Source organism: Bos mutus, unplaced genomic scaffold (assembly GCF_027580195.1).
Source record: "Bos mutus isolate GX-2022 unplaced genomic scaffold, NWIPB_WYAK_1.1 CTG232, whole genome shotgun sequence".
Classification (NCBI taxonomy): domain Eukaryota; kingdom Metazoa; phylum Chordata; class Mammalia; order Artiodactyla; family Bovidae; genus Bos; species Bos mutus.
In genome coordinates this window covers 298,858-316,574 of record NW_027219741.1, presented here as the reverse complement: position 1 = coordinate 316,574, position 17,717 = coordinate 298,858, and the positions used below count along the sequence as shown (strand labels likewise).

Genomic DNA, 17,717 nt, shown 5'->3' with positions numbered 1-17,717 from the left:
AATTGTGGTTTCCAAGAACAGAAACAGTATTCTCTGATTCTGAAAAAGGCAAAGTAGGAACAATTTCCAAGTCTACTTTGCTACTTTTTTTGTGTTTTAATGGATTTTTTTTCATTTACACATACATTTATCATGAACCATCATTGTACTACTACAGAATTATTGTTATAAAGTATGTAATTACTATATGGAGTATGACCATTTATTGAATAAATTGAACTTTCTGACATTAAAATATTCTTTTATTTGAATCATCCCTCTTTCTGATGATTTATGAACCTAAGATGGTGACACAAACAATACACAATGATTCTGATGCTAAAAGTAAATTTGAATTGGTATGATATCTTACCCCTTATAGGTTTAACGGCACATTGGCTTTATTTCCTAAAATGGCTAAATATCCTAGGGTTACAGGCAACATATCTCAATCACCATCAGTTCAGTTCAGTTCATTTCAGTCACCCAGTCATGTCTGACTTTTTGCAACCCCGTGAATCGTAGTGTATTAAAATGAGCGGAGTCATTAATAAAAAATATTATAATTCTTTGCATATGATGATATATAACTGATATATGCATATAAAATAGTATATATACTAATACATATAACTATAATAACTATATAAATATTATTAATATATATGTGCATGTATGTGTGTGTGTGTGTATATATATATATATATATATATATATATATATATATATATATCCTGGAGGCGTAAGGGCAACCCATTCCAGTATTCTTGCCTGGAGAACCCCATGGACAGAGGAGCCTGATGGTCTATACAGTCCATGCACAGAGATTTGGACACGACTGAGTACAGCACTGCACACATGTATGTATGTATATATGTATGTATATGAACAGAAAGATCGATTTTCCAGCACCGTCTCTGTATTGATAAATGGTAACTGATATAATTATGTACTTTTCTGTCTTCATTGCCTGGCCATATTATCACAGCAGTCAAGAACATGGTCTGAGATTTCAGTTAGATTCTGGTTACTTGTTTTTCAATATTTCTATTTTAAAACGTACTTCTATCTGTTTGTTTTCTCACCTGAAAAATGGGGATAATAGCAGTGCTTACCTCTGTACTATTATAGCGATTTCTGCTATCACTATGTTTTATATTTTATTTTTTAGGTTAATTAAGTAATTAATTTGACTGCACTGGGCCTTCATTGCCTCGTGTCAGCTTTCTTTGATTAGAATGAGTAGGGGCTACTCTTCAATGTGGTGGTTGGGCTTTTTACTGGCCTTTCTTGTTTCAGGTCAAGAGCTCCAGGTGCTTGGGCTTTAGTAGTTGTGGCTTGTGGGCTCCAGAGCACAGGCTCAATAGAGGTGGCATATGGACTTATTTGCCCATTGGCCTGGGGGATCTTTCTGGACCCATGTTCCCTGTATTGGCAATTGGAGTCTTAACCATGGGACCACCAGGGATGCTCCTCACTGTATTTTTAAATTTCTTTGATTAATTTTATTGGGATTAAAGCTTGTGAATACATATACAATGAATGAAGCTAGTAAAACTCAGCTCCAATTTGGTAGAACTTTTAAAATATTCAAAGAATAGTCCTAGGCTAGGTTTTTGTCTCTTCTGTTGCATCCATTTCTTTCTTTCTTTCTTTCTTTTTTTTTTTTACAATTAAATAATGTTTATTTTTATTTTTAATTTTTTCTAATTTTATTTTATTTTTAAACTTTACATAATTGTATTAGTTTTGCCAAATATCAGAATGAATCCGCCACAGGTATACATGTGTGCATCCATTTCTTATTTTCCCCTTTCAGAATCTATGATTATAAGGATTTTTTTCCCCCTATATCTCATAGGTATTGTTGCTGGAGGTCACCAACAATGATATTTTTGCATCAGTTGACTGAACTTTGGGCTTCACAGACATCTTATTGATCACCTGAAATCACTTTTCTGCTACACAATTTCCTAATGGCATTTTTCATCTGTTCATTTCTCAAGGTATAGATTAAGGAATTTAACATGGGAATTATTATACTGTAGAATACACCGACTGATTTATCAACAGGCAAAGTAACTGCTGGTCTCAGGTACACAAATAAGCAGGGCCCAAGGAACAGGATAACTGCTGTGATGAGAGAGACACAGTTAGAGAGGGCCTTGTGTCTGGCCTCCAAGCTATGGGTCCTTAGGGTACGCAGAATGACCACATAGGAGCCAATCAAGAGGAGCAAATTTAACAGACAGAGGAAACCATTGTTGGTAAGAACAAAAAGTCCTAGAATGTGAGTGTCAGTACAGGTCAGATCTAGCAAAAATATTAAGTCACACATATAGTGATCTATGATGTTAGGGCCACAGAAAGGTTATCTAATGATGAAGACAAGCTATATGGTTGAATGAATAAAGCCTTCCACCCATGCCACTCTCACTTGCAGCCCACACAGTCGCCAATTCATAAGGGTCGTGTAGTGCAAGGGCTTACAGATGGCCACGTAGCAGTCATAGGCCATTACAGTGAGCAGGATGACATCAGCACTTGCAAAGACATGTTCCCTAGAGATCTGCATCATGCATTCATTGAAAGGGCTGGTTTTCTTTTCATAGAGAGAATCTATGATCAGTTTAGGGGTAATGACACAGGAATAGTGGGCATCAACAAAAGAGAGATGGGACAGGAAATAGTACATTGGGGACCTTAACAGTGGACTGGCTTTGATGATAACCGTAGTGAGCATGTTTCCTATCATTGAGACAATGTAGATGACCAGAAACACAACAAATATGATATTCTGCATCTTTGGATCCTGTGAGAGTCCCAGTAGGATGAACTCTGTCACATTGTTTTGGTTATCTATGTATCTCTGGTTGTGATTAATTATGTTACCTGAAAAAGTGTCAAAATTTATTAATTCAACCTTGAATTAATTAATATTGTCAATGTAATAATGAATGCCTAAATTCTATGGGTTTTGATTCTTATGATTTATCTGAGATAGAAAAAAAGACAGTAATCATTCAAGAAAAGACAGTAATTATTCAAATTGTCTCCTGGGGAAGGTGATTTTTTAAAGTACAGACATGAAAAATATGCAGATAGAAGCCAGAGATTATCTGTGTATGTGAGATGACTCACAGCCTAAGGTGAAGCAGTGAATTTCACATACAGTGGCAGCTAAGCCTGAAGAGAGAGGTAGAAAATGCATGCAGAGGCTATGCATTCAAAGCTGGGCAACTTCTCTTTTATTTTTAGGAAATGGCCAACCTGTAAATGTAACTTAGAGTATGAATGTAAAGATAAAGAGAGGTTTGAAAAAGTGAGAATATTGGCTTTAACTCTAGTAAAGATCTTTGTGTGATCTTGATGAAGCTGGTTGAGGTTCTGTATGGAGACAGAAGCCAGAGAAAACAAACCCTGATACCAGATATTTGTAATTGTTGACCTAAAGTTTAATAGATATTGAATGGTAAGTAATGGCAGAATACCGAAGCTACCACAATATATTTGATAAAGCATATCACCTAAATCCAATGACTTTATAATAACTAATGAATATACTTTTAATGATTGATTGTTATATGCATGGCATGGTAGCAACATGTGTGTATTATTACTTCATTCCTCTTGCAGATGAAAAACAATCTCAGGAAATCACATTAGATGTAAATAATAGTAATACTAATATTTGCTAAAACTTCCTGAACACTTCCTCAGTGTTCTCAGTGCTCTAATTTTTCTTTGAAGAAATTGGTTGCAATTCTCATTGCAAATTTGTGATCTGATCACTACTGTCATTTTGTACTTATTTTACACATTAAGGAATAGAAACCTAGAAAAGTTAAAGCTCTTGTGCAAGGTTAGGCAGATATTTAATATCCAAATAATATTAGATTTTTTTCTCTGTATGCTTAACCCATTGTCTAGATTTTTATACTACAATAAACAATGTTTAACTAGTAAATTCCTTTTGATAAGATCATAATTACTATAGTTACTTCAATATAACTTCAGAAACATATCTATGAGGAAAATTCATCAACACACAAATACACATGTAATCACACACACCATACTCACACAGGATAATATATTGAACTCTTTAATATCAATAACTATGTGACACTGCTTTCACTGATGTTTCATTTCATCTTATTTTCCTCACTTTAATTTCTCCCTCTTGAATTCCCCTGCAATGAATAGTCCTGCAGATTCTCCCACACGACATTGAAAATGGTGACACAGCAGTGAATCATGTTGTTTTGAGAATCAGAAAGGCCATATTATCAGGTCCTTCTCCACTTGCAACTTCTTGATCTTGAGTATATTTCTGGCACCTTACATCTTGTTTCCTCTACAATCAAGTGAGAAGATTGAAGTCCACCTTAGAAGCAGTTATGAAAATTGATAGAAGAAACACATATGAACATATTCACCATATCATGGAGGACACACAAAGGACCTTCACTTATTTTTGACTGTCTGTACACCTCGTTGTAAGAAAAATAGACATTTTGAGCAACAATACAAAGAGACATTTAGCCATGCAGTAAACTGAAGAATGGTCATCTCCAATTTTACTTTTAAAGAAGCCACAGAGACCCATATTATACACTGTGGTTGATCCCAAGAGTTCTTCATATTCCTGTTGGTCTAAACAGATGATGATTTACATCATTTAATATTCACATTATTTTTATTTCCTGTGTGAAGAGTATTTAAATTTTCTTTTCATTCAAATGATCAATCAAGTATCTCATGGCAAAAGGACTGTATCTGGTATTAGAGAGCTGTATCTTCTAAATTTTTTATCTCTATGAGCTTCATAATTTTCCATCTGTCAAGTTAGGTTAATGATATTTACCAACCATATTGTGAACAAAACCTGAAGATGAAATGCTCCGATTCCAATACTTTATTTTAAAATATTGGAACATCAAGTTTGCTTTATATGTAAAGTAACAACAATTAGAATAGTAGTATAACCATCTTTGGTAAGCATTGGCACTATTGAAGGGCTTACCTTTTGGTCTTAGGTCATCTTAGTGATATTTCAGGGTTTTTAGAAATAATCCTGTCTTCCAATTGACCCCTTCTTGGGATTTCTTTGGAAAGAATGATGCTAAAGCTGAAACTCCAGTACTTTGGCCACCTCATGCAAAATGTTGACTCATTGGAAAAGACTCTGATGCTGGAAGTGAGTGGGGGCAGGAGGAGAAGGGGACGACAGAGGATGAGATGGCTGGATGGCATCACTGACTCAATGGACGTGAGTCTGAGTGAACTCCGGGAGTTGGTGAAGGACAGGGAGGCCTGGCGTGCTGTGATTCATGAGGTCACAAAGAGTCGTACACGACTGAGCGACTGAACTGAACTGAACTGAACTGGGATAGGTAACTTTCGATATGAAAAATATGGCACACTTAAAAGTGAATGTTCAGATAATTTGTATCAAATCAACAGTTCTCTGTAAGTCTTTTTATGGGTATAACTGTTTCCTCCTAGCATAAACCTCTAAAACTTTCTACAGAAAACCCTGGACTTGAATTTAGAATGCATTCACTCATAACCTGATGTAGAAATGATCTTCTATACATGGTTCTGGTTCCATAGGCAGAAGGATGAATGTGTGGTGAATACACTTTCAAATGTTTCATTTATCCTTGATGAACTTTGCTCTAGAGAGGTAAATAACAACAACAATAAAAAAATATATGAAAATGTCCATAAAATGCATGGATATTTAAAGAGTTTTCCACAAACATTCAAGGACCTTGTCTTGTAGCTTCTTTTTCTCTTCTGGGAATTAATTACTTCTTTTGATGGAATGGCTTTGGCTTAGAAGCAGGTATTCTGGAGAGACATACTTGAGAAACATCCATTCTAGAGTGGGAAATTGTATTCCCTGCACTTGCAACCAAATCATGTGAGTCCACAATCTGTATATGAATCTGGGTTTCAAAGAAAATTTAATGGCATGTGATAGAAAGGGTGTCATGTTTCTAGCATGGGTACCTGTGATGTATAGTTAAACTGTGGACTCATCTTAAATAGAAAACTTCTATTTTCTTATCAATATTAATCCTTTCTGGAAATCTAGGACTGATTGCTTGTACATTAGAGCAGTGAGGGCATAAAATTAGTGGAAACCTTTTCAAAGTGCCTGAAATAAAAACCTTTTATTCCCCATTCACCAGAGAGTAATGGAAGTAAACAGAAACTCTAATAGGATCCAGATGATTAATATCTGGAACATGTATGATGGTCAGCATGGAACATATTGAACTTCTGGAGAGATATCTAAAGCACAAGAAGGGAAGCCTACATCAAACAATTTCTTTCCACATTCTGATCACTATGTATTATTTTCTATTTATTTATGCTAAGAGTTATGAAGTGATAATTTACTGAAATTTTTGCTTGCATTTCCTGATGACTAATGATTTTGAGCATTTTTAGAAACTATTTTTATGGGTATATGTTTTCACTGGGAAATTTATTTTCAGATTATTTGCACAATTTAAAAATATGAGTTCTGAGTATCTTTATGTTCAGTCACCAAGTCATGTTTGACTCTTTGCGACTCCTGAACTGCAGCACACCAGTTTCCCTGTCCTTCACTGTCTCCCATAGTTCAGATTCATGTTCAATGAGTCAGTATCTTTAACTTAGTTATTCATGATTTTTATGTATTCCAAACATATGTGTTTTGTCATGTTTATTATACAAAGTATGAGGTATTTGTATATAAAATGTTATGCAAGATTGATCCATTATACACAAACACAGTTTTCCCTTAGTTTGTGAATTTTCTTTAATTTTTTAAAGTCTTTAATTTTTTTGGTAGTTTTATGGTTTGTGCTTCTCATATCATATCTAATAAATATTGATCAAACTTTAGATCTCTTTGCCTTTTCCTACTGTTCATGGGGTTCTCACAGCAAGAATACTGGAGTAAGTAGCCAATCCCTCCTCCAGACTATCTTATCTGTCTTCTGAGAAATCTGTATGCAGGTCAAGGAGCCACAGAATTGGACATGGAAGAACACCCTGGTTTAAAATTGACAAAGGAGTATGTCAAGTCTGTATATTGCCAGCTGCTGGTACAACTTATATGCAAGTAGATCATGAGAAATCTGGGCTGGACAAATCACAAACTGGAATCAAGATTCCTGGGAGAAAAAAATCAACAAGTTCAGATATGCAGATGATACAACTCTAATGGCAGAAAGTGAAGAGGAGCTACAGAGACTCTTGAAAGTGAAAGGGGAGAGTGAAAAAGCTGGTTTAAAACTCACCATTCAAAAAACTACAATTGTGGCTTTGTAGTAGAGCCTGAAGTCAGGTAGGTTGATTCCTCCAGTTCCATTCTTCTTTCCCAAGATCGCTTTGGCTATTCGAGGTTTTTTGTATTTCCATACAAATTGTGAAATTATTTGTTCTAGCTCTGTGAAGAATACTGTTAGTAGCTTGATAGGGATTGAGTTGAATCTATAAATTGCTTTGGGTAGTATACTCATTTTCACTATATTGATTCTTCCAATCCATGAACATGGTATATTTCTCCATCTATTAGTGTCCTCTTTGATTTCTTTCACCAGTGTTTTATAGTTTTCTATATATAGGTCTTTAGTTTCTTTAGGTAGATATATTCCTAAGTATTTTATTCTTTCCGTTGCAATGGTGAGAAATATAGATCAATGGAATAAAATAGAAAGCCCAGAGATAAATCCACACACATATGGACACCTTATCTTTGACAAAGGAGGCAAGAATATACAATGGATTAAAGGCAATCTCTTTAACAAGTGGTGCTGGGAAATCTGGTCAACCACTTGTAAAAGAATGAAACTAGACCACTTTGTAACACCATACACAAAAATAAACTCAAAATGGATTAAAGATCTAAACGTAAGACCAGAAACTATAAAACTCCTAGAGGAGAACATAGGCAAAACACTCTCTGACATACATCACAGCAGGATCCTCTATGACCCACCTCCCAGAATATTGGAAATAAAATCAAAAATAAACAAATGGGACCTAATTAACCTTAAAAGCTTCTGCACATCAAAGGGAACTATTAGCAGGGTGAAAAGACAGCCTTCAGAATGGGAGAAAATAATAGCAAATGAAGCAACTGACAAACAACTAATCTCAAAAATATACAAGCAACTCCTACAGCTGAACTCCAGAAAAATAAACGACCCAATCAAAAAATGGGCCAAAGAACTAAATAGACATTTCTCCAAAGAAGACATATAGATGGCTAACAAACACATGAAAAGATGCTCAACATCACTCATTATCAGAGAAATGCAAATCAAAACCACTGTGAGGTACCATTTCACACAAGTCAGAATGGCTGCGATCCAAAAGTCTACAAGCAATAAATGCTGGAGAGGGTGTGGAGAAAAGGGAACCCTCTTACACTGTTGGTGGGAATGCAAACTAGTACAGCCACTATGGAGAACAGTCTGGAGATTCCTTAAAAAACTGGAAATAGAACTGCCTTATGATCCAGCAATCCCACTGCTGGGCATACACACTGAGGAAACCAGAAGGGAAAGAGACACGTGTACCCCAATGTTCATCGCAGCACTGTTTATAATAGCCAGGACATGGAAGCAACCTAGATGTCCATCAGCAGATGAATGGATAAGAAAGCTGTGGCACATATACACAATGGAGTATTACTCAGCCATTAAAAAGAATACATTTGAATCAGTTCTAATGAGGTGGATGAAACTGGAGCCTATTATACAGAGTGAAGTAAGCCAGAAGGAAAAACATAAATACAGTATACTAATGCATATATATGGAATTTAGAAAGATGGTAACAATAACCCTGTGTACGAGACAGCAAAAGAGACACTGATGTATAGAAGAGTCTTATGGACTCTGTGGGAGAGGGAGAGGGTGGGAAGATTTGGGAGAATGACATTGAAACATGTAAAATATCATGTAAGAAACGAGTTGCCAGTCCAGGTTCGATGCACGATACTGGATGCTTGGGGCTAATGCACTGGGACGACCCAGAGGGATGGTATGGGGAGGGAGGAGGGAGGAGGGTTCAGGATGGGGAACACATGTATACCTGTGGCGGATTCATTTTGATATTTGGCAAAACTAATACAATTATGTAAAGTTTAAAAATAAAATAAAATTAAAAAAAAAAAAAAAAAACTACAATTATGGCATCTGGTCCCATCACTTCATGGCAAATAGATGGGTAAACAATGAAAACAGTGACAGATTTTATTTTCTTGGGTTCCAAAGTCATTGTGGATGGTGACTATAGCCATGAAAATAAAAGACACTTTCTCCTTGGAAAGAAAGCTATAACAAATCTAGTCAATGTATTAAAAAGCAGAGGCACAATTTACCAACAAAAGTCCAGTCAAAGCTTTGGTTTTAAAGTAGTCATGTTCAGATGTGAGAGTTGGATCATGAAGTAGGCTGAAGGCCAAAGAATTATTGCCTTCAAATTGTGGTGCTGGAGAGGACTCTTTAAAGTCCCTTGAACACTAAGAAGATCAAACCAGTCAATCCTAAAGGAAATCAACCCTGAATATTCATTGGAAGGACTGACAGGGAAGCTCTAATACTTTGGCCACCTGATGCGAGAATACAACTCATTGGAAAAAACCCTGACCCTGGGAAAGATTGAAGGCAAAAAGAGAAGGGGACAGCAGAGAATGAGATAGCTAGGTAGCATCACTGACTCAATAGAGATGAATCTGAACAAACCTCTGGAGTTTGTCCCACTAAGGACATAGGAGCCTAGTATACTGCAGTCCATGGATTCACAAAGAGTCCACCAAGACTTATCAACTGAACAACATCCTCATGATAAAAATACTTCTTTTAGAATTTTTATGGTTTTAGATTTTACATCTAGTTCACAGACTTATTTTGCGTTAATATTAGTGTATAGTGTAAAGTATTGTTGAGGTTCATTTTTTTGCAAGTGGATATCATATTGATCCAGCATTTGTTGAAAGATCTATTATTTCCACCCTGAATTTCTTTGATATCTTTGTTGGGAAATTCATACATTTAGATTTTCATGAACATTCTAATATGTTTAAATAGCACATAACTTGTTTTGTAGTAATTTTATACTATGCCTTGAATTTAAGTAGAATAAATCCTTTCTTGAGAGTGATTTTCTACCATGAGCTTTCAGACCAAACCAAGTCTCTAAAAGATCAACAAGACTAGGAAATGGATCACTTAACTAAGAAATCTGATTTTCTCTGTAGGTTAGTAAATGCTTTGTATTGTAGGATTCATCTGTATAAAATACAGTTCATCTGTATAAAAATGCAGCATGAGTTTGAATTATTTTACAAGTTCCCCCTGGATATGGCCATATGATTTCTGTAACTTAGTTTTGTTATCATGTTGCTGTTGGTTTTCTCACTCAGTCAAGTCAGAGTTTTTGTGACCCTATGGACTGTAGCCCACCAGACCCCTCTGTCCATGGGATTTCCCCGGCAAAAGTACTGCAGTTGGTTGCCATTTCTTTCTCACAGAGATTCTAGAATTCAGTAAGTTTGTGGCTTGATTACTGTCATTCTAGGCCCTATATGTGAATTCTGAAAAAAGTTTCCATATAGGCAATTGCATCTTTCCATCCTCTGAAGGCATAAAATAGCTGTTAAATACCAGTGAAATACTGACCTCTTTGTCCCTCAGTCTCATATAATGGAAAAATTGCTGGGGTCACAGCTAGGTTAGTGCACACATGGCCTTGAGCACAAAAGAATCTTAAAGTACTTCTTCCTGTTCATCCAAGTAGAAGCCCAGGCCATATATTGGTGTAATTAATCATGACCTGAGATACAGGTATAATAGAAACAACATGACAGAATCTGTTCTACTGGGGTCTCACAAAATCCAAAGAACCAGAAAATCATATTTGTTGTGTTTTTGGTCATCTACCTTGTCTCTATGATAGGAAATGTGCTCACTATGGTCACCATCACCATCAGCTCTTTATTAGGTTAACCTGTGTGATAGTTCCTGGCCCATATCTCTTTTGTTGATGCCTGCTACTCCTGTGTCACTATTTCCAAACTGATCATATATTCACTCTATGAAAACAAAATCAGCCTTTTCAATGAAAGCATGATGCAGATCTTGGGGAACATGTCTTTGCAGGTGCTGATGTCATCCTACTTACTCTGATGGCCTATCACCCTGTGCGGCATCTGCAAGCCCTTGCACTATACGACCATTATGAATCAGTGGCTGTGTGGACTGTTAGTGGGAGTGGCATGGGTGGGAGGCTTTCTTCATTCAGCTGTAGAACTCCTCTTCATCATCAGAGTACCCTTCTGTGGCCCTGCTGTTATAGATCAAAAACAGTCCAGGACTACTCTTAAATATTTGATGTTTTATTAAAACCAAATTGAAGCCTAGTTTCACAAGCTTGATTATTGTATATGTATTCATAAGATTTCATCCTAGTAAAATGCATTGAAGAAATTAAAAAATATAGTGATGAAGCTTTCCTGGTAGTCCAGTGGTTAAGAATGTGACTGCTAATCCAGGGGACACTATTTGACCCCAGTCCAGGAAGATTCCACATTATGCAGAGCAACTAAGGCTGTTTGCCACACTATGGAGCCCACATACCACAACTACTTAAGCCTAAGTGCCTAGAGCCTGTGCTCCTCAACAAGAGAAGCTATCATAGTGAGAAGCCCACACACTACCACAAAGAGTAGTCCCAGCTTGCCACAACTAGAGAAAGCCCACAGAAAATAATAAAGTGGCAATGTAGCAACAATTAATTAATTAAAAATAAATGCACAAAAAATAAGCAAAACAACAACAGTGATATTCAGCACTAATCTTTACAGCAATACAAAAAGGCAAGCACTTATATTATCTTCATTTTATAGATGGGTAAACAAACGAAAGGAGTACATTCTAAAACAGAAATATTGAAGAACATGTAACTGAAATCTAACTGACATCTCAGATCATGCACTTAAGTGCTGTGTGAGATGGCCAAGGCAATGATGATCGAAGAGCAGCATAACTATACTAATTAATATTTATTGATTTGGGGACTTGAAAGACTACCTATCCATTTCCCTATCCATATATATACATACACACATATATATGTTGCGTATATATATATATATGTATTTACATGTGTACACACATAAATAATATTCATACATTTAATTAGTTATAACAATTATATGAAAAATATAATACCAGTTCAGTTCAGTCACTCAGTCGTGTCCGACTCTTTGTGACCCCATGAATCACAGCACACCAGGCCTCCCTGTCCATCACCAACTCCCGGAGTTCACTCAGACTCACGTCCATCAAGTCAGTGATGCCATCAAGCCATCTCATCCTCTGTCGTCCCCTTCTCCTCCTGCCCCCAATCCCTCCCAGCATCAGAATCTTTTCCAATGAGTCAACACTTCGCATGAGGTAGCCAAAGTACTGGAGTTTCAGCTTTAGCATCATTCCTTCCAAAGAAATCCCACGGCTGATCTCCTTCAGAATGGACTGATTGGATCTCCTTGCAGTCCAAGGGACTCTCAAGAGTCTTCTCCAACACCATACTTCAAAAGCATCAATTATTTGGTGCTCAGCCTTATTCACATTCCAACTCTCACATCCATACATGACCACAGGAAAAACCATAGCCTTGACTAGACGGATCTTTGTTAGCAAATGTCTCTTCTTTTGAATATGCTATCTAGGTTGGTCATAACTTTCCTTCCAAGGAGTAAGCGTCTTTCAATTTCATGGCTGCAGTCACCATCTGCACCATACCCCCAAATATATATATATACTTTAAATTATTTTCTCTCATTATAAGGGTTGTCTTTTCATTTTGTTTATGGGTTCCATTGTGGTGCAAAAACTGAAATTTAATAAGCTTTCATTCATTTATTTTTGTTTTTATTTTCATTACTCTGGGAGGTGGATCCAAATAGATCTTGCTATGATTTATGTAAAAGAGTTTTCTGGTTATTTTCCTCTAAGACTTTTATAGTGCCTGGCCTTACATTTAAGTTTTTAATCCATTTTGAGTTTATTTTTGTGTATGGTGTTAGGAAGTGTTCTAATTTCATTGTTTTATATATAACTGTCCAGTTTTCCCAGACCACTTATTGAAGAGACTGTTTTTTCTCCATTATATATTCTAGCTTACTTTCTCATAAGTTAGGGGACCATAGGTGCATGGGTTTGTCTCTGTGCTTTCTATTCTTTTTTTGTTGATCTTTATTTAAATGCTGAAGAGGATGTGAAGAAAATGGAACCCTCCAACACTGTTGACAGGAAGGTAAATTTATGCAGTAGCTATGGGGAACAGTATGGAGGTTCCTTCAGTTCAGTTTAGTCACTCAGTCATGTCCGACTCTTCCTGACCCCATGAACAACAGCACGCCAGGCCTCCCTGTCCATCACCAACTCCCAGAGTCCACCCAAACCCATGTCCATTGAGTTGGTGATGCCATCTAACCATCTCATCCTCTGTCGTCCTCTTCTCCTCCTGCCCTCAATCTTTCCCAGTATCAGGGTCTTTTCAAACGAGTCAGCTCTTCACTTCAGGTGGCCAAAATATGGGAGTTTCAGCTTCAGCATCATTCCGTCCAAGGAATATTCAAGACTGATTTCCTTTAGGATGGACTGGTTGGATTTCCTTGTTGTCCAAGGGACTCTCAAGAGTCTTTTCCAACACCACAGTTCGAAAGCATCAATTCTTTGGTGCTCAGCTTTCTTTACTCACATGCATACATGACTACTGGAAAAACCATAGCCTTGACTAGATGGGCCTTTGTTGACAAAGTAATGTCTCTGCTTTTTAATATGCTGTCTAGGTTGGTCATAACTTTCCTTCCAAGGAGTAAGTGTCTTTTAATTTCATGGCTGCAGTCACCATCTGCAGTGATTTTGGAGCCCCCCAAAATAAAGTCAGCCACTGTTTCCACTGTGTCCCCATCTATTTGCTATGAAGTAATGGGACCATATGCCATGATCTTAGTTTTTTGGATGTTGAGCTTTAAGCCAACTTTTTCACTCTCCTCTATCACTTTCATCAAGAGGCTCTTTAGTTCTTCTTCACTTTCTGCCATAAAGGTGGTGTCATCTGCATATCTGAGGTTATTGATATTTCTCCCAGCAATCTTAATTCCAGCTTGTGCTTCCTCCAGCCCAGTGTTTCTCGTGATGTAAGCTAAAAATAGAACTACCCTATGACCCATCAATCCCACACTTGTGCATACATCTAGGAAAAAACAATTTGAAAAGATACATGCACCACAATATCCATTACAGCACTACTTATAATAGTCAGGACATGGAAGCAATCTAAATGCCCATCAATAGAGGAATGGATAAAGAAGTTGTGGTACAAATATACAATGGAGTGTCACTCAACCATGCTGTGCTGTGCTTAGTTGCCTAATCCTGTCTGACTCTTTTTAACCCCATTGACTGTAGCCCACCAGGATCCACTGTCCAAAGGGTTCTCCAGGTAAGAATACTGGAATGGGTTGTCATGCCTTCCTCCAGGGGATCTTCCCAATCCAGGGATCAAATCCTGGTCTCCCGCATTGCAGACAGCTTCTTTACTGACTGAGCCACCAGGGAAGCCCACTCAGTCATAAAAAAGAACAAAATAATGCTATTTGAATCAACATGGATGGACCTAGAGAGTGTCATACTGAGTAAAGTAAGTCAAACAAAGACAAATATCATGATATCACTTATATGTGGGATTTTTAAAAAGAGGGTATAAATGAAGTTATTTATAAACCAGAAGTAGAGCCATGAATGTAGAAAATAAATTTATGTTTACCAGGGAATAAAGAGGGGCAGGGATAATTTTGGATAATGGGATTGACATGTACACACTACCATATATTAACTAGATAGCTAAAAAGGACATGTTGTATAGCACAGGGAACTACTCAATACTGTTTTATGGCATATATGGGAAAAGAATCTAAACAAAAAGAGTGCATATATGTATATGCATAACAGATTCACTTTTCTATATACCTGAAACCAACAGAAAATTGTAAATTGACAACGTACCAATATATTTTAAAATGGCAAAACAACACACACACAAAACCAATGCTTGATGGATATCTTCAGTTTGATTTTCCTTCCATTATAACTGTAACTTGTATTCTCTGAATACAATAAAGTCTTAGCTATTTCAATAATACAAAAAATGAATTAAAGATACATAGAATGAAAGGAAGTAAAAAAAAATATTGCTGGCAAACGTATGTGGTTGCCATTAATTAAAAACAGACATTTTAGTAATTATATTTAAAATTCATTTATGATAACAATAGCACATACTAGATTTTGTTATGTATGCAATCCTGAACCCTTATGACAAGCCAATAACATAGAAATAATTTTAATTTCCATTTTATAGACAAACACTGAGGCCTATAAGTCCATCTATCTTTCCTGAAGTTACAGGTCTATGAGGTGATAGAACAAGGATTTGGATTCACCAAGACTGAATCCAAACCTAATGCTCTTAATCATTATATTTTATTCCCCATTTCAAAGCTAGAATAAAACCAGTTCATGACCACTTCATCAATTCCTAATGTTTCTTGTGTTTTAGTTTACATTGCAGATGTTTACATAAAGTGGAAGAGTCATTTATTATAGATTAGAGATAAGGAAGACATATGGAACTGTTTTGAAACCTTCCTTCTTATATTTCTTAGCAGAACAATCTCGAGGATGAGTTTACTCTGGGAACTTCAGAGAATTGCTATTTGTTCTGAATTTGCTTTTTGTATGTTTTTGAAAGACATATTCAACTTTATAATATATTTGAGACATAACTGAGATAGCAAAAAAGCACTGGAAACATATCAGGAATTCTACTTCTTCGTGAGAGAAATGAAATTATACTTAGAATTGAGAGTTTCTCCTTTAGGTGAATCACTTTTGAGGGCAGATGACTATGAACAATTATATACTCTGTTTATATTAATAGCATCTTCCAAAAATCATTTAAAATTACACCATTTCCCCTATTTAATTTGGCTGTAAGTACTTCTGAACTACATAAAAACTTCTAAGTTTTCTTTCCCTGAATAACATCTTATTCTATTATCAAAAGTTTATGTTTTCATCTGCATGTGAGCTTATTTTCTTCTCTTTTATATCTCTTACACTTGTTCATCCATTCAATCATCTGAAGTACAAATAACCACAAACTCCTGTAGAGTAAGTGTATGTCTCTGTGCCTGTTTGTGTACTGGCATGAGGGATATTTAGACTAGATGAGCTTGCAACAAAATTATGACACTTCTGTTCTTTTTTATACATATGGGCCTCCTAATGCATCACATGAAACTTCTGAGTCACTAGTTTAGACACCGAACTTTGCAATGTCACAAAAAGTACAAATACATGAGAATTAAAACAAACAAACAAAAATTCATGTTATTTTTACTCTTTAGGTGATGTACAAGGGAAGCCTGGTGTCCTGCAGTCCATGGGGTTGCAAAGAGTCGGACACAACTGAGCAACTTAACTGAACTGAACTGATTGAAAAATAAACTTGACAGGGGATCATTATTAGAATTGGCATGTTTGGTGCATGTAAGAATGAGAAGCCTTGGCATTCATCTTGTCTGTGAATTAAAAAAAAATAATAATAAAGCAAAGAATACTTTGATTTTAATTATGCTATTCCCACAAGAGTCAAATATTGTCATATATGATAATTTGTACAGATTCACTAAAACCATGACTCAATAAACAATCAATCCAGGCCCACAATTCATCTTTTGTTTTTTGAGGTAATTCTGACATGCCATAACTTTCTCAGGGCATTTTTCACTTCTGCATTCCTCAGTGTGTAGATGAGTGGATTGAGGAAGGGTGTTCCAATCGTGTAAAATACGTCCACCATCTTGTTCATGGGGAATGTGGTTGGGGCCCGAGTATGTATAAATATACACAGACCTAACGAGAAGACAACTATGATGACATGGGAAGTGCAAGTGGAGAGGGCCTTTTTCCTCCCTTCTGCGCTGTGGTTCCACAGCAATTGCAAGATAACAATGTAAGAGATCATCAGAATTATAAAACTGCTTGCACAAAGTGCCCCACTATTAATTGCCACCATAAGTTCATCACATAAATATCCATGCAGGCAAGTTTCAGCAGTGGCTGCATATCACAGCAATAGTGATCAATGAAATTGGATCCGCAGAAGGGCAATCTCAAGGCCAGAATAATCTGAGCATGTGAAAAAGACTCTATCAATGCAAGAACAATATGGATGATGCAGACTTGCCAGCTCATGATGGTTGCATAGTTCAAGGGCTTACAGATGGCCACATACCAATCCATGGCCATGAGGACCAGGACAAAGATCTCCATGCATCAAAACAAATGCAGTGCAAAGACCTGTGTCAGGCACTCATTGTAAGATATGCTTTTCTTTGCAGACAGGGCATCCATGAGTAATCTTGGGGATACTGAAGTTGAAAAGCAGGTATCAACCAAAGACAAATAAATATGAAGAAGTGCATGGGGCTCCCAAGTGTCCAGCTGAAATTTATGGTCATAATAATAAGCAAATTATCATTCAATGTTCCTACATAGAAAATGAAGAAGATTACATATACCCTTTTCTTTCTCTTAGGATCTTGAGTCAACCCTAACAGTATGAATTACACTTTTATTTTGCTGCATTGTTTCAT

The 17,717-nt window shown here is 36.4% G+C and overlaps 1 protein-coding gene and 1 pseudogene across 1 annotated transcript; both read right to left on the bottom strand.

The window, feature by feature from the left end:
- Window positions 1–1,912: 1,912 nt before the first annotated feature.
- On the bottom strand, window positions 1,913–11,198 carry LOC102266286 (olfactory receptor 4C13-like). Its single transcript, XM_070366889.1, is given in 2 exon segments — window positions 1,913–2,871; window positions 11,171–11,198. Coding segments are annotated over 2 exon segments (987 nt in total).
- A 5,591-nt stretch (window positions 11,199–16,789) lies between these two features.
- On the bottom strand, window positions 16,790–17,717 carry LOC106700977 (olfactory receptor 4C11-like; annotated as a pseudogene).